The 27,680-nt window shown below is 44.0% G+C and overlaps 3 protein-coding genes across 5 annotated transcripts; all 3 read right to left on the bottom strand.

Annotated features, from left to right (window-relative positions):
* Positions 1-6,133: 6,133 nt before the first annotated feature.
* LOC310856623 (NADH dehydrogenase [ubiquinone] 1 alpha subcomplex subunit 9, mitochondrial-like) lies at positions 6,134-7,294 on the bottom strand (the record flags this gene model as incomplete). Its single annotated transcript, XM_083762094.1, has 1 exon — positions 6,134-7,294. Exon 1 carries the CDS (start codon positions 7,283-7,285, stop codon positions 6,134-6,136), a length of 1,152 nt encoding a protein of 383 aa, XP_083618220.1. The 5' UTR covers positions 7,286-7,294.
* A 1,465-nt stretch (positions 7,295-8,759) lies between these two features.
* On the bottom strand, positions 8,760-10,194 carry LOC310856328 (calcium/calmodulin-dependent protein kinase type II delta 1 chain-like). The gene has a single exon (XM_083761690.1). It carries the CDS (start codon positions 10,177-10,179, stop codon positions 8,791-8,793), a length of 1,389 nt encoding a protein of 462 aa, XP_083617816.1. The 5' UTR covers positions 10,180-10,194; the 3' UTR covers positions 8,760-8,790.
* A 2,934-nt stretch (positions 10,195-13,128) lies between these two features.
* Positions 13,129-27,619, bottom strand: LOC310855866 (fasciculation and elongation protein zeta-2-like). Of its 3 annotated transcripts, XM_083761032.1 has the most exons (9): positions 26,996-27,617; positions 24,181-24,292; positions 23,384-23,500; positions 22,224-22,356; positions 21,445-21,707; positions 18,830-18,910; positions 18,115-18,190; positions 17,141-17,206; positions 13,129-15,842 (listed from the first exon to the last, which is right to left on the bottom strand). In XM_083761032.1, exons 1-9 carry the CDS (start codon positions 27,406-27,408, stop codon positions 15,826-15,828), a joined length of 1,278 nt encoding a protein of 425 aa, XP_083617158.1. In that variant the 5' UTR covers positions 27,409-27,617; the 3' UTR covers positions 13,129-15,825. The 3 variants fall into 3 exon arrangements, with proteins under 3 accessions (XP_083617158.1, XP_083617160.1, XP_083617159.1); XM_083761034.1 differs by lacking the exon at positions 18,830-18,910 and having other exon boundaries at positions 26,996-27,611; XM_083761033.1 differs by lacking the exons at positions 13,129-15,842; positions 17,141-17,206 and adding an exon at positions 17,968-18,026 and having other exon boundaries at positions 18,076-18,190; positions 26,996-27,619.
* Positions 27,620-27,680: the final 61 nt, after the last annotated feature.

Here is a 27,680-nt window from a genome sequence, read left to right as displayed (position 1 = left end):
AACAATCAACAATGTCATATAACAACCACCACCAGTCAGCAGCTGAGCCTGGCGGATCTGGGACGCTTTCCGTACACATCTTTATGTCGGACCACTTCTTCTTGACCTAATGAACGGTATAAATTAGAGCTTTTCCAAAGCTAGGCTATCACATATATATTTATTATTCAAATCTATATTCAAGTATATTCAAGCATGTCAAACAAACCTCTGCTCTTGTTCTCTCGACTTGGGAGACGCGCTGTTCACCCGGCTGGTGATGCGTGTCCACACCTTCGTTTTAATTTCATTTCCGACACCACTGTTGGCCCCGGCGAATAAAACTTTGCGGTTTGATTCTACCTCAGTGGTGAGGACGTCAATCTCCGCCTCGGAGTAGTTGCGTTTCTTTGCCGTCTTCCGTTCAGCCATTGCTGCAAAACCGAAGGCGCGGCTTGATTTTATAGGGTGTTGCCAGATTGATTTCAGCCGTCACATTTATTAACGTCGGAACGAAATTAAGGAAGGATCAGCTGTTTCCGATCACTTTATAAATGCCGTGGCGACGTGGGTGTACTACGAAACCTGCACTCGAATCTGTGGCAGATTTTACACTCGATTGATAAATGAGGGCCAAAGACTGGACAGAAACACCACAAGACATCGAAGTGGAGAGGCTTGAAAAGGCACTTCAGTTTTGGCCCCTTTTGGCTAGAGTACCTCAGGGAGGTACGATGAATGCCAGACACCAACCATTCCAAAAAACTAAACAAAACTTCAGCTGTTTCCCTATCAAAGTGGTGTCATTGCTTATCAGGAGATATCTTAACTGAAGGCAATATGGTCAATTGTGTGAGGGATTTATGTGTGTCAGCATTTAGTACATTTATTAAAATAATAAATGTAATAATTGGTTATTTTATTTTATTTATTTTTAGGTTGACAGGATGCGCAGCTGTAATTCCTGTAACAGGGTTCCCACACATTTTTACCAATGAATTTCCAAAAAATGTGCAGAATATTTAACCCCATTTCCAGGCCTATAACAATCATGCAGTGCAATAATGGGTCTCTTACTTACTTCTATTAGCGAATAAGGTGGACATGGACGGTACACAAAATCCCCCGCGGTAATTCCCAACCACCTGAAGAGAAGTCAGCGGGGGATTATTCCAACGGTAGATAGCCAGCTGAACGCCATTTTCGGCATCTTCTTGACCTGTCACTTGGACAATCCTGACGCCCCCGATACGTCCGCTCAAGGTTGTCCATGTTGTCTTGTGATCGGTTTCGCTCAGGACTAAAAAGCGGCATAGCATAGCTTCCTGCAATATGTAAAAATAATAAAAGTACATACACTTGGATTAAGAGCGTCTGCTAAATGCCTAAATTGTAAATTTAATTGAGTACAAGACCGAATGTTAACAAGATTGCAAGAACTTTGTTGGTGCTATCCTATTAGACCAAGTGTTTGACTGTATTCTGACTGTACTGTTTACATTTCTGTCTAATAAAGTGTCAGTCAAAGTGTATGGGAATCTGCTGCATTATGAGTGATACATTGTGAGAATCTATTAAATTACCATACTACTCACCTTGAAGAGTACATTAGTGGTGAATGAATGAACGTAGTCATTGACGCTCATATATATGTCCATAGGCACATCCACCTCAAGGTACCGTTTACGGTATGTCCTCCGACCATGATCGGACCACCCCATTGTCCGTCCACCAGCAGCCTGGCGCGTAGGATCACCTTCTCATCTGTAAAGAAATGTCATCGTCAAAAATCTATTAAATCACAAACTCAACATAGATTGGATTAGATTAGTGGTTCTCAAAAAGAAAACTTATAAAACAAGGTCTATAACTCGCACACTCTCCAAGATAAATTAACAATGGCTGATATTTAAATATCAATTACATCAAACTGGTGGTCTTTGAAGTGGTAAAGGCCAAAAATCACTGGATTATAACACGTGTAATTAACACTTTGGATGTCTGCAAATTCCTGGATTATTATAGGTCAGTCAATTTAAGATTTGCCCCAAAGAAATTGCAAAAGTAATCATTCAAGGGTTTTTATGATCCTTAGGGTCTTCCAAATAACATATTAAAAATAGATTATTATATAAATTGTGGATCATGGTAAATTCAGGGCTTGAAAGTTGGGAACCATTAACATCCTAATATAAGGCAAACATTTCTCATTTTAATTATGCTTTAAGTAGCATGTGACGTGTAATCTGTGATCTATGGCCTCTTTTTATCTTAGATTAAATGGCCTATTATGGACTAATCCAGGGGTTCTCAACCCGTGGGACGCGACCCCTCGGGGGGGGGTGGTTGCCAAATTATTTTGGGGGGATCCCCAAATTATATTTAAAAAAAACGTACATAGTACATGCATAAACTTTCCTTAATGATTATATCTGGTTTCAGTATTCATTTATGATATATTTTCTCTATTACTAAGGAGGGGCGGGGGTCGCGAGACATGGCCAAAGCATTTCCGGGGGTCCCCAGCCAAAAACGTTGAGAACCCCTGTACTAATCTATATGAAGTGTGTGACATAGATTTTACAGTCTATGTGTGTGTAGTATGTTTTATATATATATATATATATATATATATATATATATATAGAGAGAGAGAGAGAGAGAGAGAGAGAGAGAGAGAGTAGGAGAGTAGTGACACGCTTTGATCTCGCTGCAAAGCGGGTGCCTATGGGCTATAGTTCCAAACATTGGAACTATCCCATTGAGATAGAATGAGCACTTCCGCATTCCATTTTCTACAATGGGAGTCAACGCTATAGTGTCGCCACTCTCTTACTATATTACTCTGATACTAATATACATAAGCACTCAGCTACTCAGCACTCTTCATTTTATACATAGGCCTATATATAAAATGACACAAAACATTTTTCAGATGGGTGTCTGTGGGCACAAATACATGGGGGTTACAACAAAAATAGGGAACAAGCCTAAAAAAACAACTACATTTTAGAAACAAAGTAACAAGCCCAAAAAACACAACCCGCATCTAGTAACTACTAGTACTAACTACCAATATTTTCAAGCAACTTTACTGGACAAACAATCCCCAAGTTGCTTAACGAGTGGACATGGCAACACCGGTAACAACTGGAACTGGAAGAACACCATGAAGAACTTTTTAACAGGAGATTTAAGACATTTCTAAGGGCCGATTCATACTCCTATTTTAGAGCCGAATAAAAGTCGGTTCGGCTCTGTAGAGCCTACAATTTGACGTCATTTGAGGTTCGGGGGGGGCGGGTACCGTCCTAAAGTCGGCTCTTCGGTGCTACTGAAAATTTCTGACGAGCCGAAATCATTTCGGCACTACAGCGCCGAAACAGTGGTAAAATAGGAGTATGAATCGGCCCTAACTCTACGCCATCACATAATCAAATGAAATAGTGTGGTATTTTAAAGACGGGCCTGTTGGGCCCAGGGGCCTCTGAGATAGGGGGGCCCCTGAGCTTCAGCCTCCGCGTTGCTGTCGCTCAAGTGAAAAGTTAATAACAGTTATTACCTTTGAACTTTTTGACAGTAATGGGCTTGTCATGTCAATGAAATAACCCCAAATGACCTAAACCAGTGGTTTTCAACTGATTGTGAATGAGGGGCCGCCACCCTGACTTAGAATCAACCTGGTGACCACTGTTGTGTCGGGTGGGGATATGGGCTAAGATTAGTGCTTTTGTAACACTTGCTATGCATCCCATGTGTATACAACATCCCACTGTGTCTCAACTCGCAACCAATGGTCCATTCACTCCATTGACTAATCATTTCCTAATAATAATGACTCATCCAGACATTCCGGTGAACTTCCCCCTCTTGAGATTTTAACTCCAATTTTATGTCGAATTTCTTGACCTCCCACTTGTCAGTAAATGACTGCATGGACGGTCATCAATGTCACCAGGTCATCAGTTCACTGTTTCTCAACTAGTAGAATGAAAATATTTTTTTTTAAATCTACAAATCCTACATTACTAAATGCATGGTCAGGGACCACATGCAATTATTGCAATACCTCCACGGACGACCTTGAAAACCCCTGTCCTAAACCATTATATGATACATGTTACTGCAAGTGTTTAAACCCTCAGTTTATCCATAAGGCTTCCAGAGGGAGGTCTCCAAAAACAAGAGGGGGGCCCTTTGCAAGTTAACATTGGTGGCTCAGGGGCCCTTTATCTCTAGATCCGCCTATGCCTGTTCTGAACATTATTCCTACAAAATCACGACCGTTCACAATGAACGAAACGCAAGTGTTGGCTGCATCTATGGTTGGCTGTCTCATGCAGCCCCCCTTGACTTTTTAAACTGTACTGGAAATATAACTAACCAGGGAGAGGGGTGGGGGGGGGGGACAAATAAACTGCATGGAACGGGCACTGCAATGTCAGCCCAGATGGCTGTCAGCCACGTGGACGGTAAACGTTAAGACGGTGTACTTTACTGTTCATTCATTCTATTGGTCCAGACATATCTGGACTAAGTTACAAACTCATTAAAATCGAGAAAGATCTGTCTCATCGTCTCATCTTAGATTTGAACGTTGGCTATTCAAAAATAGCAGATATACGAGCTCTGACTGCAGTGACAGACAGCAGCATCGGATTCATGCTATAGTAATCATCAATGATGATGAAACGTTACAAAAACTGCAAACTTACCCCGTCGTGTGCCTCTTTCGATCAGACAACACACTTGGCTGCATAGTCATGGCTTAATATATTTTAATAAATGTCCTGGTCAACTCCCTGGTCAACATATCTAGTATCTGCAGTTACGTGTAACAACTAACAATGTCCCTACGCAAGCAGCTCCCACAAAATGTATAGTTCCGTGACAGGTACACTCAAACAAAAGAGGCTGATGACCCCCTTGGCCCCATCAACTCTCACTATAACTATAGATTAGACACTTTACCTCACCCCCCCCCCCCCCCCCCCCCCCTCTCTCTCTGTTTAAAAGTACAGGTGAAAATATAGTACAGGTAAAAATCTCTCTCAATTCAGCCGTGGATATACACGGATGCATGCGCGTTGTGAGCTTGCAGATCGTCTGTGTCCCACTCACCATGAATCCAAGGAGCAGAGGTCCTCACAAGTATAGGTAAAACACTGCCACTGCCAGTGCTCAGCAATGGCCCATTGCAAAGAAGTTGAGATTTTACTTGTGCGATATTCAGATAATCTTCAACCGATTGTTATACTTCGAAGTGGTATATATTCTGTGAAGTTTATATTTTCATTGGGTGTACACTGTACAAGTCGTGTTTTTAATATGCCATTATCAAATGATATAGAGAGATGGTAGTAGTGCCCAAGCCCTGTTAGACATGCAGCCTATATGATCTGTGGCTTGCTAGGCCCCCCAGAGGTTAATTTCACTGATGTGTACAACCTTTATTCAAATAGTTTCATTTGTATTGGAGTGTACGTGAAGCTTGAGGAAGTTCATAATCGCTTCAACGTGATGCCTGGGTGGGTGAGATGAATCGCCAGTCAGCATTGATAGGTATTTTCTATGCATTTTGGTGGTATTTTGTGGGTGGATGGTCATTGACCCCTTTGACCTTTTAATCTGGTTGCCCTGTGCTCCACTCATATGTAGATATTATTACTTCACGCTGTCTCAGCGTCTAGTTAGTAAGAATTATTATTGCACTGTCTGTCTCGCTCTGCGAGCCTGCCCTGCATGTAACTGACCTTGACCGCGGGGCGCTCCGCTATCAGCTCGTTGCCATAGCCACCTGCCCAGCCTCTGGGCTTTCCCGGACTATACTTGAATTATGAACTACAAGTCATTCAAAACTACATATCCCATACATTGGTTAGGATGTTCCTCTGTATTGCCACGTCTATTTTGTACCATTCTCCATTTTGAGTAAAGACGTATAAATACCCCATGCCATTTTCTAATTTGATTGTAAATTATTATGCTGAATTGTGTGGATCTTGTTCTGTCTCTCTGAATCAATATAAAATATGGCTATAAAAACTATCATCCTATAGATCAACAGCCTATATATGTATTTATGTACAGAATAAAGATAGAACAGTACTATTGGCAGCAGCCAAGTTGACACTGTTGTGTCTTACAGAGCAGCTTAATCGGCAACAGTCTTAGCTGGCTTGGTCTCGTCCAGCTCAGCCTCCAGGTAACGGAATCGACGGTGGCGACGCAGGACCTCGATAGCCCTCTGCTCTACAGTGGAAGGGACGATGCCGAGGTCTTCCAGACCGGGCAGTCCCGGGTACTTCATGTCTGTTGTGTGGAACCTGTCTACTTTGTCTGGGGTGGTCCAGGGCTCAAATGGACTCATCGCAAAAACATTTGCAAGAAGGTGGTAAAGTGGCCGTGGTAGTGGGTAGGCCACAAAAGGTCTGTGTGCGACGGCATAAATATACTCCACCAGGTCATGAAGCAGATAACGGTTGGGACCAACGAGGGCATAAGTCTTCCCGTTGGTATCTGGGTCTTTGACAGCACTGACGATGGCCTTGGCTACGTCGACCACATGCACAGGCTGCTTCACTGTCTTCTTCCCCATGGCGATGAGAGGCACAGCTCTGCCGAACCAGCGCATGTTGGCAAAATGATTGAAAAATCTGTCCTCCCTTCCAAACATCTCAGAGGGCTTCAGGATGATAGCGCCAGGAAACTCATCTCTCACAGCAGCCTCTCCCACAGCCTTGTTCCTCAGATATTTGGAAGGGCTGCGCATGTCTGCGTTCAGGTGTGACATGTGGATCAACTTTGTGATGCCAGCCTCCCTGGCTGCCTTGGCGATCCGCTGAGGGATGGACACGAATACGTCCTCAAAGCGACAGTTCCTCGTCTCCCATTCTCTGCCCACCAAGTTGATGACGACGTTAGAGTGTTCCAGAGCGCTCCTGATGGAGTCTTTGTTCGTGGCGTCCCACTCCATGAAGAAGATCTGTCCCAGGTCTCCCATGGGCCTGAGGTACATGAGGTCATACTGATCACACCGGTAAGGGATTACAATCTGAGAGCCCAAGCGGCCCAGTCGGTTGACCACATATCGACCCAGGAAGCCTGTGGCCCCAAACACCGTGGCGGCAACTCCACTGGAGGAGGAGCGACCTCCTTTCCCTTTGGGTATAACGGTGTGGTCACTGTGGTGGATCTTCCTCTGTTGGACTGTTGCTGGGATGGCCGACAGAACCACAGGGGAACATGAGCTTGTTATCTTAGTAAAGGCACTCGCAGGACGGCCGACTAGCACAGCGGTCGCCATTGTTACAACTACAGCAAGTGGGGTGGACCTCGGGCGAGACAACTTTAGACGAGACAAATTGTGATTATCTCCAGGGGGACAATTTGTGTATATCAAATTGCTCTATATCACAAGAATATGAAAACAATAAAGTGTAGAAAATGTCTCAAAGAAGGTAAGTGGTTGACTAGGACCAGGAACGTCCCACACGTCACCAAATTTGGACACACAATCTCCCTGTGACACAAGGGTTAGGATTTTGAGGGACTGTCAACAAGGGTGTGGAGACAGTAATGTGTCTGAATTCCATACAGTGTTGCAAGGTTATTCTGGAAGACCCTGTAGAAGGGGAAGAGACTTAGATAGTCTGGAGGTTCTGCAGGAGCTCAGTCTAATGTATGCAATCAGTAGAAAGTGTACTATACAATAGGTCCATCTGACTTTCTCTTGTTGTCGTGATGTGGTCATGATGAGTCATCCCATGCCCATTTTGGGATGGATATACCTGATCATGGTTAACTGTCCCAAATATGGAGTTCTAGATGGGTCCTATCCTAGGGCTGTATTTTGCGTGTCTTAAGTACCAGGTCTTATTACTTAACTTAAGACCTGGAGTCGTGGTCAATGCTCTTTGGCCACTCAGAATAGCCAAATGGCATTGATCACGCCTTGAGGTCTTACGTTAAGTATTCTACAACAGGTCGTTTCGAGGAAGCAATCTGATTGGTTGAAACGGTTTCTAGCCGTGGATCAAACCAGCACTGTTCACCACCTAATCAAAACAAAGCCTTCAGCCTCTCTGTTTTCCCATAGCGCTAGCAAACTCGGTGGCTAGGCTAGCTAGTTTCTTGGGACATTTGTGGTCGTAGACTCGTAGTGACTACATCTGTCATTAAAAAAATATTTTCTTTCAGCGATTTTCTTAGTTTTAAGGGTAACTGTTGTAGAATTGCAATATTACACTCGGGGGTGTTGTTTAACGTGATTATTGCCACTTCAGTGATGCTTGCGGAACTCGACTTCATCTCGTTCCTTATCGCATCACTGTCGTGGCAATAATCACGTTAAACAACACCCTCTCGTGCAATATTGCTTAAATAAGACCTGGTACTTAAGACACGCAAAATACAGCCCCTAGGCCCTAAACAAGACATGTCCAATCTCGTGCCGAGGGCAGATATTATTTTATGGTCTGTCCTAAAATGTATTATTTATAGCCTGGTGTTTTGAAATTAACCTGGACAGATCGGCTGTTTGATCGGCTGTTTGGCTGTACCAACATATTTATCATTATTATTTTAACGTCAACGAGAATCTTCAGTCCAGCAGCGACGATTAGTAAACAACACTCTGGGAGGGAGAATCTAGCATCGATGTTTTGGGGAGTGGGGGGTGTTGGGAGGGGGGGTCTGCTGTTGGCTGGAGGCTGGGGGTCCGAGAGTGGGGGGTATTGGGGGGGGTCTGCTATTGGCTGGAGGCTGGGGGTCCGGGAGTGGGGGGGGTGGCAGCAGGAGAGGGTCTTCCTCTCAATTGGCGGGCACGGTGGGCGATCCGGAGCAGTGGAAGTGGATGATCTGCCACTTGCCGTCGCGGTGGTGCCAGAAGCGCGTCTCCTCCGACTGCATGGTGTGCGGCAGGCCGCGGGCGTCCATGTACTGCGTCAGGCGGATGTAGACGATGCACGCCGCCTCGTCGCCGATCAGGTGCACGTGTGGGTTGAGCAGGATGGTGTGGATGGGCAGCTTGCCCTTGGACTGAGCGTTCTCAAAGTAGAAGCGGTGGAAGTCGGTGCCCTCCACCAGGTTGGCCTCGGGCTCAAAGCAGGTGAGACCGGGGTCACAGATCTTCGTGTACGCTTCAAAGTCTCCATTGTTGATGGCCTCAATCAGCTGTTCTGTGACTTTAATGATCTCCTGTTTACGAGCTTTCACGTCTTCGTCCTCGATGGTGGTGTTGGCGCTCTCGCTGGACTCCTTGACAGTACCATCCACTTTCTTGTTCATCAGACTCTTGGCCGAGAAGTTGCGTGTGGCGAGCATAGTGGTCAGGCACTCCACAGTCTCCTGCCTGTGCATCATGGAGGCCACAGTGGAGCGTTGACAGATCCAGGGGTGTTTGAGTGCGTTTGTGGCAGTGACTCGCTTGGTGGGGTTGATGGTCAGCATCTTGTTGATAAGATCCTTGGCTTCGGGAGTCACGGTGTCCCACTCTGGAGATGGGAAGTCGTACGCCCCAGCCTTAATCTGCTGATACAGTCTGTGTTGATCCTTATCCCAGAATGGAGGGTAGCCCACCAGCAAGATGTACAGGATCACCCCGCATGCCCACATGTCCACCGGCTTGCCGTAGGGGTCCTTCCTCAGAACCTCAGGAGACAAATACCCAGGAGTCCCAGCAAAGCCAAACCAGGCCTCTTGGTCTCCTTGCACCTCGATGGTCAGGCCAAAGTCTGCCAGCTTGACCGCCGCACCCTTCAACTTGCTGGCCAGGAGCAAATTCTCAGGCTTGAGGTCACGGTGGACCACGCCCATCTGGTGGCAATGGAGCACGGCCTCGAGGATCTGCTGAATGCAATGACTGGCGTCAGCTTCACTGTAGTACTCTCTAGCAACGATGTCCTCGAACAGTTCCCCACCCGTCACTAGATCAAACACCAGATAGTGAAATCCCTCCTCCGATATGCTTTCATGGAGCCGCACAATATTGGCGTGCTTCAGCAGGCGGCAGATTCTGGCCTCTCTCTCCAGCTTCTGGTGATCCCTGGCAGACAGTTTCTTGGTGTTGATGACTTTGGCAGCGTACTCATGGCTGGTGGAGATTTTCATGCAGTGCTTCACCACTGAGAATGCACCCTTGCCCAGCTCCTCGTACAGCTGGTATTCATCGGTGAACCTGGTGCAGGTAGTAGTAGTCATGCTGAAGGTGACAGAGGTGAGTTATGGAATCCTAACTGCTTGTTCCTTGTGTTGTTTCAATATGTGAAAGAAAGGTTACTCTTTTGTCTTTTCACACCTGCATGGTTATATTTAGCTACAATGGCATTTGAATGCAGTGCGTGCAAGTGAAACATGTTTTTGCCCATACAGTACAATGGAGATTCCTGATGTCATGTCATGACCATGTCCATACAGTATATGGGAATATTGGTTGGATCGGTCAGTAACTTTAAACATAGCCTGATTAATCAAGCCTCTCCACTTGCTTCTACCGTATAATGTAGCCATATTCTGCATACACATACACACATACACACTTACACAGACACGCATACACACGCACAAACACACTCTCACGCACGCACGCACGCACCGAGCGAGTGCACACACACACACACACACACACACACACACACACACACACACACACACACACTTTGGTTAACTTACTATTTGTTTATTATTTTAGGTGAGAACAATGTATAAGCCTTTTATGGGTTTCCTTTCTCACCTGAACGGTTCAGGTGAGAAAGGAAAGGTTCAGGCTGAACCTAAAAATGTTGACCCCAATTATTTTGCACTTTTGTGCTTACATAACTAAACCAGTAAGACAGCCCTAAAGGGCAAAAACAACAGAGACAACAGAGCTTCTTAATAGAGGAATATGGCACAGTTGAGAAGCAGGAGTTAACATTCAACATGAGACTGTCAAAATATGGTTCTTCATATATGGAGCGTGTCACGAGGCATGACTCACGACATTCCCATATATGGGCTTAATATTGATAACATCAGGGATCTCCATATATGGGCATAACAGGGATTGTAGGTGCGACGAGGCGTGACGTCACGAGGGTAATGGACTGCAACCATATATGGAGCTGGAGTTTTCATATAGTAATCTGCGACCTTCTGTCGCAATAATGAACAGCTGAGGCCTTCTACACTACATATAGTGGTATTCTACGGCTATAAACCGTCACGGAGGACATCGTACTGACAGCAGAAAGACTCCAGGCGCTGAACCCAGTTGGCCAGCTGCTGGTTCTGGGCCTCCAGCATGGAGATACGACTCCTGAGTGATTCCTCGTACTTCCTCTTCTTCTGCCTAGACAGTTTGGCAGCCTCCTTGTTCCTCTGCAGACGGAGCTGCCTCTTGTGCGGCTCTTCGGTCGCCGTGGCGGCAGGCCGCGGGGGACCGAACATCACGGTGGACGTCTCAGGAAGACCTGAGACGCCGGGGTCGCTCACTCCATAGGCAGACGTGTCCGCTGGATACGCCACCTGGTCGGGTGACATCATGTGCAGCATTTGCATGCCACCACCAGCACCGTTTACGTCAGGAGTGGCGTAAGGCGTAAGGATGGCGGGGTGGTAAACGGTTTTAGGAACAAAGGGTCCTCCTGATGATGACAGAAGGACATTATTCCATGACTCATAAGGTGGTGCCGTCTTCTCTGCTGCTCTTCTTCTCTTCATCTTCCCTGTAGGAGGAAGAGGTGGCATCATGTCACCAATCAAACAATTCTGCTGCTGCTGCTCCATTCAACGTAAAGTATACGTAGTGAAGCTTGGGTGAAGCCTGGTAGAGCAAAATGAAAGATTTACAAATTAGTAGAACGCTTTCAACTGTATCAGATCAGGCAGATCAGAGGTCCATGGATGCCCACAAACTCTAACTAACATCCTGAACCAGTTATCTTGACCTTTATACTGTAGAGAGCACTGCTCTGACATCATGCATAAACTATTACCATGTATGCAGTACTCCATAAATGGAGATCTCTCTTCTCCTTGTCCCTTTATGACCATATATGGATTATGGATATCATGTCATCACTATGGCCCTCATTCTATCAATGGAGTGTAAATCTGGTAATTCATGTAATTTAATTTGTATGTGTAAACTTGAAACATTATTGTACTGGCTGGCAAAAGCTCTCTTTTCTCTTCATCTTTATCAATTTTAGTATAACTAGAGCAGTGCCCGTGTTTTGATGTCAGAACAGGCCAGATCCATATACAGACAACCGGAAATGCATGCCCCAGTTATTATATATGTGTCCCTTTTATGCCCAATTTCCCATATATGGAGTTCTTTGTCAAGCAGGACAAATTATGCTTTTGTGCTGGTTCTGGACAACCGGAAATGCATAGTACCCGTTCCACCTGTGTCTGTGTCCCTTTTATGCCCATATATGGAGATTTCTGCATGTATGTGTCTCTCTGTGTCCCTTTATTCCTATGGAGTTCTGTCACAGGCATGCCCAAATATGGAGTGTTGTGATGTCAGAACAGGCCAGCTTATGGAGTTGTGTCAGAAATGTTCTTCTGCTCCATGTGGTTCCATGTCACACAGTCAGTCACACTCACACAACAGGTCGCGTTAAAGAAAGATGAGCGGAGCGGCTGTGAAGAACTACACCAGTATTGCTTTGTTTTAAAAATATAAGATTTTTAAAGATTTTTCATTCTCTGAAAAATGAACATTTTGGAGTTAGGTGGTTTCTTCCCGACAGCAGAGATATACAGTATGAGCATATCGGTCGGATTGGTTGTTCTTAATCTGGACAAGCGTGGATGCGTCTGACTTCACGCCACGTCCTCCTCCCTCCTCCTCCTCAGTGATATGTGCGTTGAGTTTGACAGCGACCAGTCAGGTGGTTCTTCAGACGAGTGAAGGGCCGATGCACACTCACTCACACACTGAGAATTCATGCATCTATATCCATGGAGCTCCTAGCAGAAGTTCAGGAGATAGACCAAACCTCCAATGAAGATACTCCCCCCACCCAAGACGGCGGACCCCCGAGCTTCAATAATAATAAACATTCTTGCACATTTAACAGCACAAATTCTCATTATTCTCAAAGTCAAATTATGAAGTAAACAAAGAAGAGTCGAAATGTATCTGATAGTTGTTGTGAATCTATATATTTGATATACTGTATGTACAAAATAAATAATAAATCAAGAAGCAGAGAAATAGCCTGGTCGTATGACTCGTATCACATTCATTGAAAAAAAATGTCAAAAATGTCAAAAATTTCAGACAAAGGCAGCTTGAAATCTGTATGGAAATACGTACGACAATGTCAGCTCATTGTCCATACAGTATAACCTATAGCAGATCAGGCAGGTCTACGCTATAGGACCAGGCAATGTGGATAAAATCAAATATCACAATAGCTATATTTGAGCAAATACATCGATATCGGCATTGCGGCCATAATATCCATTTTCTTTATATAGAAAAAATAGCAGATCTGAGCTTGTAGATCAGCTATACAACACTTTATGCCATGTCAAGATACTACGATAATCCCAAATCTCCAGATCATATCTCGTCTCATATCACGATATGGATATAATATGGATATATTTGTGTCATTTCAGAATATCGATAGAATATATTGCCCAGCCCCAGTCTACGCTATTTATTTTTTCAGTGAGGATAACAACAGTGTTCAGGTCATATTTAATCAAGTATCAACTCTAAAATGCATAGTTAATAATCAGTGCTACAGTATGTGGTTTCGGTCACGATCCCATGACCATAACTAACAGTCTCCACCATCTGATAATAAATGCTAAGACCACCGTTTCTCAAAAGTGTGGTCCGGGGGGACCAAATGAATGGACCCTTATGGATCTGTTACTCTGAGTGTACAAATAGAACCAAATGAGGGTCCATTCGGTTACCCTTGCGGGTATGTAACTCTGAGTACACATATTGAATGAAATAGACCCATATTTGGTTCCATCTGTGCACACTCAGAGTTACAGACCCACAAGCGTCCATTTGGACCCCAGGTGTTCCCCTGTTAATTTCCTGTTTGAAATGCAGGGTTTGCCATATGAATACCCTTTTGGGGTATTATTAAAAGGTATTAATATTATCATAATTTTATACCTTTGCTATAACTGGTATCCAGTGAGAAAGGCTTACGTTTTCCAAACATAGTTATGGTCTCCTATATGGTTAGTCTAAATATTTCTTGAAGCATTTACCTTTTTTTCGTCTTGAAGGATAATGAACACTGCAAGAATGGGAACATTTAAAAACACAACAGGTCGGCGACTACACTAAGGTCTGCACAATTGCCGCGTTCGACACAAAACCATATCAAACCAAATGAGGTATAGAACAACAACAAAGGAGCATGTTGAGGTAAAACCACACATCCAAAGAAATACATTAAGTGTGCTTAAGTCTGAAGAGAAGACAATACAGTTAGTCCTTTCAGGGGCGTCATGCCTGGAATCCAGACAAGTTCAAGCTTCCTATGTGAAAGGGGCGGTGTCTCAGACACCCAGGGGCCAAGGATTCTGATTGGTCTGTAGGCGGGGCGGGGCGGGACCAGACCAAACCACTTCCACTTACTGTGATTTGTTGAGCACTATCCAATCGACAATGACATTAAAACAGTTCTACAAGAGTGAAAATAAAAAATCACACCCGTGTGAAATGCTCTTGTTATCGTACATCAATTTATGTTATCATTTAACGATGATACAATGTTTTAAAAAAAGTATATAAAAATGTATTATAAAAAATATATAGTGTCAATGGCGTTTAATGTTTTATTTACGTCATATTTTGCTCTTATCATCATGCATCATCTCATACACTGGTTCATTGGCCAATCAGAATGCCTGTTGCCTGTGATTGGTTAGCTGATTTGCTCGTTTACATATGACGTAAATTTTTCCTTCAATGTCGATGGGGTTTAATGTTTTGATGTTTAATTTACATCATATTTAGCGGAATTCTGACGTCATTTCTCCGTTCATCGTCAATGGTAAAACTTGAGACGGGCGGGGACAAAATTTAGCAGACATTTGAACGGAATTCTCTTACCGTGGTCAATGGCAAATCTTGAGACGTGTGGGGACAAAAGCTGTTTATAGAAGGGACTGGTGCCCCTTAAAAAAACACCTGTGTGAAGTGAGGGGCGCTCTTATCGTCATACATAATCATCATCAAACATCACATTCCGTGCTCAGCCAATCAAATCATCACTATGGGGTACACACAAAGCTGGGCATAGGGGGGGCTAGCGACCATCATAAATCACACTAGTGTGAAGTGAGGTGCACCCCGCTTCTTTAAACAAGCCATTTAATGTTTGTCTAAAGTGCTCCTTTAAGCAAACATTAAAACATTAAAAGTCCATAGATTTGGCTGAAATGACATGATGTCACGTGGGGTGCTGTTTTTTAAGGGTCGCGACTCTCTAGCCCCTCCTATGCCCAGCTTTGTGCGTCTGTGTGTACCCCATAGTGATGATTTGGCTGAGCACGGAATGTGATGTATGATGTTTAATTTACGAAAGCCAGACTTTGGAGGGGCTAGTGCCCCTCAAAAAGTAAAGTCAACTGAACGGAGCGAATCAGTCTGGATTCCAGGCTATTGGGTCCCAGAGCAAGTGACACCACCTATAGAGTTGACATTTAACCTCAAATTCTGTTCATGCAGATTCTCTCCATTTTTGAAGTAGGCCTTAAGTGATCACTTTATTTCTCTGAAATGACACCCTTTCATCTTGGTTGCTGACCTGGAAGACGGTCTCCTCATTCCTGAAGTCGCTCTCATCATGTGGGAATCGGCATCATCGCTCGCTTTCACCTGGGACAGACCACTGGCAGCAAACACAACAGGACAGTTAGCAGAGCTGAGAGCTGCGACTGATTAGAGCTACGTACTGTAGGAGAATTATAGACGGAAACATCTATCAAAAATCTATTTTAAATTAATGTATTTTGCGACTGCAATCTAAACTGGCCGAGAGCTGCACACAGACCACTTGAGAAGCAGATCGAGGGGAAAATACTGGACTTTAGAGATCACAGGCAATGCTAAACAGTGTTAAGGGAAGACCACGAGGAAAATGTCAACAAGCAATGAACAGGTTCACATCACAAGAGAAGTTAGAGAAGTTAGATTGTTTTATTACAACAACCAGTCCACTTTAACTGTGATGTGGACAAGTGAGTCATCAGTAGTCTTGTGACACACAGACTACCATGCCCTACACAGGTACTGTGAAGGAACCAAGGAAGGAAGTGAAAAAGGGGACAGGCCAGGATCAGATTAGCCTGGTTAATAAACCAGACCGAATCAGCCGTTGGCAAAAATAAATTGCCTGCCGGCGGATTACGGTCTGGAGAGGCTCAATTGTACGCCCATTTCCTACACCAGAGAAATGGGGCGGCCATTCGGGACACGGTATGCAATATGGGCGGGCTTTGGTACAGTGACTTTCAATGCTTGAGACCTTTGACTGACAGTAGCTCTGACCAATTGCGTCAAAGAGAAAATGTTTCAACCCGCCCCCCTGGAAATTAAATCCAAGCTGAGCCTCCCCAGACTAATATCCCACGGTCCGTGCGATATTAGTCTGGTTTATTAACCAGGCTAGGATCAGATAGCAATGATGCAGACTCAGTGGCCACTGGCCAGGAGAGGGCGCCAGAATCACACTGCAATGTGTCACAAACCTCTGCATCCATCCGCTGCTCTTACAGCAGAGCTAGAGAGCGCAAAGCAGTGAGACATTGGACAAATTAAAAAAGAGAGAAAAAGAGAGAAAGATGTAACCAAAGTACATGAAATGGGTGGGTGGGATGGTAGGCTTGATGTGAAACCATTAAACACTAGAACCCTAGTGTCCATACTCCATATGGTCATAATAGGAGGAAAATCTGTAACACATGTACAGTATGTGTTTGCCAGCAGAGTTGCGAGCCATTCATTGCCATTCATTTATTTCATTGTGTGTCTTATTGCTATTGCCGGTTGTCACGTTTGAGGAACCCCCCCCCCCAAAAAAAAAAAACCCAAAAAAGTTAAAAGTATGGAGATAAGAGGTTTCTGCAATAACAATATACAATATATATACATTCTACTGATACAGTATGCGCCATAAGCTGGATTCACCTTTGAGAATGTAGTCTGTTAAGAGGCTGGGAACCTTGTCACTGTCCTCCAGCATCGCCTGTAGAACTGAAACACAACAAAGGTGTGCTGATTACGGGTCTGTTAAAGGTAGTAGAAGTCGGTGATTCTCAACCTATTCAGGCCACGACCCCCCATAATAATCATATTTGAACTGTGGACCCCCCGAGCCATTACATTTAGTTTGACTCTGTTCCATGGATAAATATTGTGAAAATAGCAGACAAGCTCCCAACGCTAGCCCCTGGGAGTATTAAAGTATTAAAACAGTCTGAAAAGTCCATAAATTGTCACTTCACTGTCATACAAAATTGCTATAGTGTGTTTGTTCAATAACAGCGGTCTCCCCCTCCCTCTCTCCAGCTCTTTAAACAGAAAATACATTTTCAGTTTTGTGTTCCAAAGTTGTCTACTCATTTTTTTACAGTGATGAAATTGGAAGTTTCATCAAAATTTCACTTGTTCATCCTGTATCCTGTATGAGTTCTCTCTTCTGATTGGTCCAAAGAGCTGGAGAGGCAATATGTAGAATTATGATTATTGTTCCAATGCATACAGCAAACCAGTTGAAGAAATTGCAGATTGATGCTTTAACCTTGTGCTTTTATGAAATATCCATTCATTCATTCATTCATTATAGGGTTTTATGCAAGATGCTTCTGAATCTGAACATGTATTCTATTGCTAGTTTGCTCATTCTGTTCCGGATGACCGGATCCCAAGTAGTGTATATTTGTACGTCTCTAAATGTTATGATGAATTGAACATGGTGGACCCTATTGTAAACAAGTGTAATGCTTTATGGTGTCGTCCACAGTTAACGGTCTTGTATTGAGTTGTGCTTGAAATGTACTGTAATTCTCCAAAACTGTTAATTTATTCCTCAATCAATCAATCAACCAACCCTATACTAGGACTGAGAACTTTATATAGTTAGAGGAGATACCGGTACTCACTCTGGGTGAGAACCTGGAGGTCTTGTATGGATGGAGGTCCTGCTTTCTTCTCGTATGGGATGACCGTTGTCAGATACTGAGACACAACACAGAAGGACGAGGAGTTAAACTCTTAAACACTACATACCTTTTTTACACTGGGGTCCCCCAGGGACTAGTCCTAGCTCCTTTTATCCCTCTAGAGTCTACACCAAATCTCTTAGTTGAAAATAGTGAATCTATAACGTTCACAAGGCCCAGGTTGGAGTGTGTTGTGAGCCTGTAGATCGACTGTATCTGCCACTGTGTTGCCTAACCTCAATGTGTCGACATGGCATCAGGCACACAAATATCTGTCAGTTCCATATATGGATATATCCATATGCATATATGATATACTGATGACATCAGGGATCTCCATATATGGGCATAAAAGGCACACATGTCACCAAACGGACAGCTACAGAGATTTCCATATATGGGCACAAAAGGGACAGAGGTATACTACGGGTAAGCTCACAAAGCCCCCAAACCTCTAGTTTGAGAAATGTGGAATATTTTCTAAACATTTTAACAACACTAATCTTGTCTGGATGTCCCTGGAAACACATTATTTACAGATGGGGTTCCGCGGGGGGAATATACATCACGTGGGGGTACGTACATGGCATGAAAAAGCAAGAGAACCGAACCACTGGGTTAGTTAGACTGACGAAGAAGAGTAAGGAGGAGTAACCTGTCGTTCATTTGCCCCACTCCCAAAAGTTTGCCGGAAGCCATTATGAATGGCGGTGGAGAGCCCATCCATGCTGAAACGCTGAAGAGACACAGGAAATAAGGAGGAAAGCAAAGCAAGAATAAGGAATGAGATAAGAGCAAAGTGGAAACATGCAGGCAGTGGTGGAAAGTAGCTAGCACTTCACTCTGATTGTACCCCTTCCTTCCTTCCTTCCATATTTTTCTTGACCACAATGTTACGAATTTAGATGTTATCTAAACAGATGCTACGTTCATTGTTTTTACCTATAGTATTCTATAGTTTTACATACATATTATTATTTTGATAGTATATTGTTTAGACTGATGCTATTTTCATTGTTTACCTGGTATCCTATAGTTTCAATGCACATTTTGATTGTACATTGTATAGACTGATGCTAGGTTCTTGGTTTGCCTGTGATGCTAGTTTACCACTCAGAGACGGCGTTTTAGGGGACTTTTTAGGGGCGTTTTAGGGGACTCCGTGTGTACAGCGAATGTTGCCTGCTGAAACGGTTGACACCATAGTCCCCTCGCCCCCTCCAAACTAACCTCACGTCACCAGACTTTCCACCTCCAGTATCACAGCTATTTCATATTTGCACATAATGTCTATAAATCTCTTCTCTGAAAATAGCCGATCTGCAGCCAGTGCATGAGCTTGTAGATGAGCTATTTTCGGAGAACAGATATAAATGATGGTGTTTACCAATCTGGAAAGACAAGAAAAAGACGGATGATCTACATTATTGTTAGCCTACTAATGGTGTAGTGTAGAAGAGATTAGTATATAGCCAGGCTATAGTATAAAGATAGGCAGCACAGCCACCGTCCGTAGCCTACCTCTCAGGCATGCAGGTCTGACTGCGCAGTGCTCACTGCACACTGTTTCTAATTCGTCTTTTTCATACTTTTGTATAGCCTATGACTGTGCAGGCAGCAGGTGGAATCAATCAATCTATTAACGAGCAATTATCTGACATTCAGAGGTGTTGCGCTGCTGCACACAATACATATTCAATCTCCAAAGTCAAACTCATATTAAAGTTCACAATGCATCATGCCGCCCCTCGTTGTGAGCTTTAAGATCTGCAAATCTCATGCTTATGTAGGCTATACATTACTTTGTAGCCTACTTCTGGCAGAAGAGGATATATGAGAATATTAGTAGGCATATGTAAAATCATTACAATTGTAATGATTTGTAATGAAAAGAAAGAAAAACATCAGCTACAGTTGATTATGCCCACTGAATGATTATGCCACAATGCCACATATATATGCATTTTACAGGACGTGGCGTGCATAATATATAGCCTACACTACACGCAGCTTTCTCTGGGTGTCCGGAGCTCTACCGCTCTCGTCTGGACTACATGCATAATTAACATAACCGCAATGTGGACGCTCAAAGCTTTAATCCCGTTTTCAAACTTGAACGGGTAACATCCCGAGCCGTTCTCGCGTGGAAGGCCTCTAAATCGCTCTGGATAAAAAACGTCTGCTAAATGCCTAAATTGTATTTTAAATTGTAAGTACTACAGTACAATTTCAATGTGCTTTTACTTGTCTTGTCACTTTATACTTCTACTTCACTCACAGGTACTTTTTAATCCACTACATTTATAGGGACGGCTTTAGTTACTAGTTACTTTGAAGATTTGGATTACAAAAAATGTAGTATTACATTTCCAAATAGCCCAAGTATTCAAATAAGTGGTTAATCATCAGTTATTATGTAGTGTACAAATGGGTATTCTGCATAATGAGTAGTTTCACTTTTGCAACTTTAAGTAGATATTAATGTACTTATGTACTTTGACTAAAGAACATTTTGAATGCAGGATTTTCCTTGACTTAAGATTGAAAGATTAGCAAGCACCACTGTGTGCAGGAACAGACAGGGATATAAAGAACAAAAGAAGGAACCGAGATTTTTGGATCAGTCCGAGTGCAGCAGGAAATGTAAAGAAAATAGTGTGTAAGTAGTACTTGAATGTGAACTAGTGTAGGAACTGCGTGTCCCAGATTGCTGGTAGGGTAGCAAGAGGTGAGTTTGTTACTGGGAGGCCTCAAAGTTGAGCTTTACCTGGATCCCCTTAATCGTCCCCTGTTCATATCATTGGTCCTCACTAATGCTCATTATAAAATGGGACCATTTCTGTCTACTCACTCTGTGTCTTATTGGTGGACTATAGACGGTTCAGAAAATAGATGATTGTATTCTCTCAATATATTTTTGATATTCATCAAATATCTTCGGCAAAAAATAGCCCATCTACGAGCTTGTAGATCGGCTACGCTACCCCCAGAATATGTATGCTGGGACTACAGTAATTATGCACCCACAGAGCCAATAGAGCACCGAAGTCTGACGTAATTTACACATTCCTACCGGGGTCCCTGGAACAATATATTTTCAGATGGGGGTCGGCGGCCAATTACATTATAGTTTTTGGGGTCGTTGACATGAAATAGTTCGGGAACCACTGATATAGAAACATTACGTTTTTCAGAAAGACATTAGAAGAGTCAGTAGAACAGTAGAATCTGTTCTCAGGTATAAATGTTAAAGCAAAGCGATACACTGACCGATCCGAGCGTGGGCGTGGCTCTCTCCACGCGCTCCGCCCCGCTCTTCGTCCTCTTCTGCTTCCTCTGCAGCTCCCGGTGCTCCTTCTGTCTGTTGTGCACAGCGATGAGGACGGAGATGAACGCCTCCTTCACCTCCTTCTCAAAGTCCAGCTCGTCCCGCAGGGCCAGCTGCGCTATCAGCTCCTCGGAGAAGCTCCTGATGGTCGCATCCACGTCTTCCAGGTGCTCGTTGAGCTCCGCCAAGCTCATGGCCCTCAGCTCTGGTTAGACACACACACACAGACACACACACACACACACACACACGCACACACACACACACACACACACACACACACACGCGCACACACACACACACACATAGCACACACACACACACACACACATACACACACACGCAAGCACACAGGGCTGTAAACGGCGAGGTTCTCGTATAAGCATGGAAAGAACTAGCATATTATGTATACATATTATCAAATACATCAATGAATCAACATAATAAATTCATGTTGTATTTCTGTTTGCCTTTTAGGCTTCGTGAACAAACCTTTCACAGGGCAGATATGACAAATACAAAGACTGACACGCTTTATTTATGTATTTATTTAAATTGCAAAAATAGCCGATCTACAACCTTACGACACGTTGTAAGCCTGCCTACTGGTGATGTATGTCACTGGTAGGAAAGATTCTGAACTGTCCACAGCTCTGACTTGTCTGTTTGTTGTTTTCGTCACCAGTTTTTGTCTAGGAAATCATCAACGTTAGATACTCACTGTCCTCATAGCAGTGTGTGTTACTGGAGGTGAGCAGGTCCAGGCTCAACACAGAGAGCTCCGACTGGGACGGGTGCTGATCTGCAGCCTGCTCCACCGAGTCCTGCATCAACTCCTCTATCTCCTCAATGACCTATGACATGCACACACGCACGCAACACACGTTGGTTTCTCTAACATTTTGTAACATTGCGTTGATTTACAGTATATTCAATCCACACGTCCTTACGTTAACTTTAAACCTTACCCTACCCTACCCGACTTCGTTAACATCAAGGAAGTATCTATCTAGACAGGTACATGGGTATCTTGGTGGTGTATCGAATCCTGTGGACCAGACCCATTGCAAGATGCTGTACTCTGTCGTCGACCCTAAGCCATTCCAGCCTGTCAAAGTGGGCAGGGGTGAGGCCAAGTAGGAGCCTGACCAGTTTGTTTTGGGAAGTCTTTGAGGTGCTGTGGTACCAGGAGGTGCATGCATAGTCAAAGAAACCTTGTACGAGGACTCCTGTTAAGGTCTTCAAGGTGTTTTTGTTGACCAGTGAGGAGATCCTGTAAAGGAATCTTGTTCTTTGGTTGACTTTTTTGATTATGTTGGTGGCCATTTTATCACCGGAAAGATTGGCCTCCAGGATGGAACCTAGGTAGGTAATTTCATCTTTAAGTGTGATAACATTGTCACCCACTCTAACCAAGAAGCCATTTGCCTTGCTGAGATTACTATTAGATCCAAAGAGAATGGATTCAGTTTTTCTCAGGTGTAAAGATAGTTTGTTATCAGCGAGCCAGGTGCAGATTCTGAATGCCCAAATATGGAGTCTATGCAGATGTTAGAACATCATTGTGATGTCAGAACATGCCAGCTCCATATATTGAGATATAGGGCAGAGGCTTTTGTGTTGCTTCTGGACAACGGCGTATCCGATGAACTCGACACTGCACTCCCTGTGGGGGTGTGGAACGCGTGTGTCGAATTGGAAGTCAGTGGGACGAACGGTTCTCGAGTTACGTGGATTACAGACGTACGTAGAGATTTATAGATTATTTATTATTTAGTCATATTTTGCTTAGGTCCAGGCTTGCCCTAGTGGTTAGTCCTAGATGCTAATATAACATAACGTGTGTGTGTGTGTGTGTGTGTGTGTGTGTGTGTGTGTTACCTGCTCGGCGGTGAAGAGGGGCTCGTCGTTCAGACAGGACACGATGATGGAGTGCATGTCCAGCTGCTCCCTGAGCTCCTCGTCGTCTGACAGATCCACCAGCTCCTCACATACTCTCTGATGGGACAGGAGGGGGTTAATCATATGTCACTAAATCCTCCTGCTGGCACAATGAATGATTGGGATTTATATGAAATGAACAGCACAGATTGAGGTGCAGGAGTCAGGGAAATTAGGACAGAGAGGGGGGGGCAAAGAGAGAGAGGAGGGCAGAGAGACAAAGAGAGGAGAGAGGGGGGGTGGACATTAAGAGAGGAGAGAGGGAAAGAGGGGCATATAGATAGAGAAAGAGAGACAAAAGAGAGAGGAGAGAAGTGTGATGGTTGCTACTGTATTGCCTCATTTAATCTCTGTGGTAGGACGCATGAAACAAATCAGATCTACAAACTCAAAGCGTGGTGCAGAAGCAACGTGTTGTGAGCTTGCAGAGCTGCTATTTTCGACGAACGCAACTGGTACGACAGAGCATATCGTTGCTGTTGAGCAGAAATCGCTGATCTCCATATTCTTACTTTTTGTGTTTATTTCATAAATTAACATGGTACTTGATCACACTACAGCGTCACACACAAGCATCAAAAGTAGCAGATCCCGAAGCTCGAAGCGTGGTGTGAAGCGACACATTTTGAGCTTAATCCTGAAAAATAACAGTTTTGGACGTATGAGGTTTATATTTGTATATATATGAGGTTTGTATATCATCTCAGCAGAGATGTACAGTATGAGGCTTAACTGACCGTTTGCTGTGGCTGGCTGAACATGGCGGCGAGGTGGAGGGCACGCGCCCGCGACCGTTTCCAGTCCAGCGGCATCACACGGCCAAAGTTGTCGGTCAAATCTCTCCAGAGTCTGCGGGGGGGGGGGTTAACAAAAGCCACTGAGCCAGGCACGCACATATCATTTCTAATCTGTGATTTAAATATTGTGTCGGACCTCATGAACATTGAAATAGTGGTTAGTTCATCGTGTACAGCATTCAAGTAAATGCATTTTGTTACAGATGATGCGATGCGAGTGCGAAATTAAATCAAAGGATTTAAAAGGTTTCAACTAAAGTATATAAATACAATCACAAAAGCTGTACCTTTACAGTATATCTATAATGTGTAAAAATGTTGTTGTTTTTTGGACATTGTAAAAAGGCTTCAATTTACAATTTACAATTTACAATTTAGGCATTTAGCAGACGCTCTTAATCCAGAGCGACTTACATTTAGGCAAGAACAAAAGCATGGGAATACATCACATAAAAGCATTTATCATGAAACATGCGTAAGCTAAGAAGGTAACAGTGGAATATCTATATGATGAAACTATACATACACTATACATAATAAACTATACATATTCACTACTATGCTATACATATGTACTATGGCGTGCTATGACTATATACAATACAATTATAGTGCTGTCTACATAACATGCTATAAGTCTAAGTCAAATGCTATCTAAGCCAACAGAAATTCTATCTAAGGGGTTAGGGTAAGTGCTATGGGCCATGATGGAGTCTGAAAAGGTGGGTTTTCAGGCTACGGCGGAAGATTGGGAGTGATGCTGCAGTTCTGACTGCAATGGGAAGTGCATTCCACAGTTTTGGAGCCAGAAGGGAGAAGAGTTTGGGACGTGTGGAGCGTTGTCCCGGCGTTTTTAGTGAGGGTACTTCCAGTTTCCCTGCGTTGGCTGATCTGAGTGCGCGGGAGGGTTTGTAGGGTTCAATCATACTTGTAAGATATGGGGGAGCCATACCTTTGGTTGCTTTGAATGCCAGCATCAGAGTTTTGTATTCTGTGCGGGCAGCGACCGGGAGCCAGTGGAGGGAGCGGAGCAGGGGGGAGACATGTGAGAATTTTGGCTGGTTGAAGACCAAGCGAGCTGCTGCATTTTGGATCAGCTGGAGAGGCTTAAGTGCACATGCTGGTAGGCCAGTAAGGAGGGAGTTACAATAGTCGAGTTTTGACAAGACTGTTGTCTGGATTAGGAGCTGGGCTGATTCCTGGGTGAGGAACGGTCTAATTCGTCGTATGTTATAGAGTGTGAACCTACATGATCGAGTGACAGCTGTGATGTGAGCTTTGAACGAGAGCTGACTGTCCAGGACAACACCAAGATTCCTGGCTGTTGGGACAGACGTTACCAGGGCGTTGTCTACGGAAATAGCTTCAATATCTGATGTGAGGCTTTACTTGTACATTTCAAACTTTCTTTTTCCTGCCTTGATCTCCTTGCCCCCCTCTTCCTCTCTTTCTTTCTTCTTTGAGAAACAACACTATGGGAACTATGATTCTGATTCTGTGCCATTAAACACTGCTGATACTGCTGTGTCTGGCGCCACCTGCCGAAGCCAGGCAGTTATTGCTTTTGTTTACATAGTAATGTTCAGTGGTGGAAAGTAACTGTAAGTACTGTACATAAGTACATTTTTTAGTACTTGCTTCTGAATAATCAAATATACCTACTGAATCCAGCAACTTAAAATCTGTCTGAGTCTGGGCCTCTGGGGTGCACACAAAAGCCCAAGTAGAAGTTAACAAAATGACCCCTGACGTGTGTTTTCAAATGAAATACACCTTTACAGTAGGTTTTGGCATTGGTGTCTAATAGACAGGCTTTAGCTGTGTCTTTCAGAGAGTATGCTCCGCTCTCTCAGATGCCAATTGTCATTGAGAAGTAGCTGCAGGTAGCAGCATGTCACTCTGCTGCAACTGAAGCATCTAGCCATGGACACCGACCAGCTACCTGATACGTACACCTGATGCCAGCGGCTGATCACGTTACACTAGTGACTACAATTTACATTTAGCAGACACAACACTGTCCTGGGACAGACACGTAGACTCAGACAAATATTATACTTTTGACTACGGTAGATTATTGAAATACATTAACTAGTAATTAAATGCAGCTCCACCTTTACCAGCTGCAACATTAAGCATCACTAGGTAACTTTTTTATGAATAAAATGCAATTCTGTCGAATCTGTATTGTCTCCCTGCTCTTCTATATAGACATTTAGATCGTGTAAAAGGTCATGTTTCAACTACAGACACAGGATCTGACATGAATGGAATGGTAAACAATTCAGCACTTGCGCAGGAAAACGCATTACTAATCCAATAATATGATTGTGAAAAGGACCATAATGAGTACTTTTACATTTGGTTGGTACAAACTTTCTACATTTACTTATTATTACTTCATACTTAAGTTAGGTGGTTCTCAAAGTGGGGTCCTGGTGGTACCCCCAGGGGGCTTTGGGGAGGTTCCAGGGAGTCAGAGACCAAATGGACCCTTATGGGAATGTAACTCACAACAAGAGAGTGCAAAGGGATTGAAAATGTACACACTTACAGCCTCAGTAGCCAACTCAAAAGAGTTTCATATAAAGTCATAGCTCTGGGCCACAGCGTTAGAAGAAGGATAGCTCTGGGCTGGCTATGGACCAGACCAGAGCTAGAAGGAGTTAAGGAGAACTCCTTCTAACGCTATGGACCGGAGAGCTAAAGGGAACAACAAAGTGTCATCATATTATATTATATACAGTACACTCACTGGTCTCGTTTCAACAGCGTTTCCTCTGTGATGAGACTCACAGGAGCGGTGCTGATGATGAGATCATCATCATCATTAGTGAAGCACACGGACACGGACAGCCTCCCGTCCACGTCGGTCACCACCATCATGAGCTCCTCCGTCGACTTGAAACAATTGTCCATTGTTTTGTTCCTCTCTTCAAAATCCGTATGCTTCAAGTCCAGCACGTCCATTAGGTCCACGACAACTTCTTCTACTCCGTGTTGTTTTTGTTGTTCGGTCAGGCCGACGTCTTGTTCCATAATATTATCATCATCATCATCATTATCCCGCCGGCGGCGCTCAGAACAAGAGCCGGCGTGCAGTTTGAATCGGCTCATGTCGTTCCAGTCGTCCTCGAGAAGAGGAGGCGCTGCTAGGGGAGCCGCCATGGTGGCTGCTGCCTGCCTGCCTGGGGTGGGGGCTGAGGCGGTGGACCCACCGTGCCGTGGCCGTGCAGTGAGCCACCCGGAGCGGACTGGACTGGCTGGCGGGACCGTCACCGGTGGCCTGCCTCCCACCTCCCTCCCTGCCTGGCTCCAGACGAGTTGATGATGATGATGATGACGATGACGATGTGCCTCTGCTCTGCTCTGTGTCGATGGAATGGAATGTGACGAATGTCACCACCATAGATAGAGTAATAAAATGTCACACGCAACTC

Source organism: Protomyctophum parallelum (assembly GCF_964188405.1).
Source record: "Protomyctophum parallelum genome assembly, chromosome: 3".
In the NCBI taxonomy this organism is placed as follows: Eukaryota; Metazoa; Chordata; class Actinopteri; order Myctophiformes; family Myctophidae; genus Protomyctophum; species Protomyctophum parallelum.
This window is presented reverse-complemented; position numbering and strand designations above follow the sequence as displayed.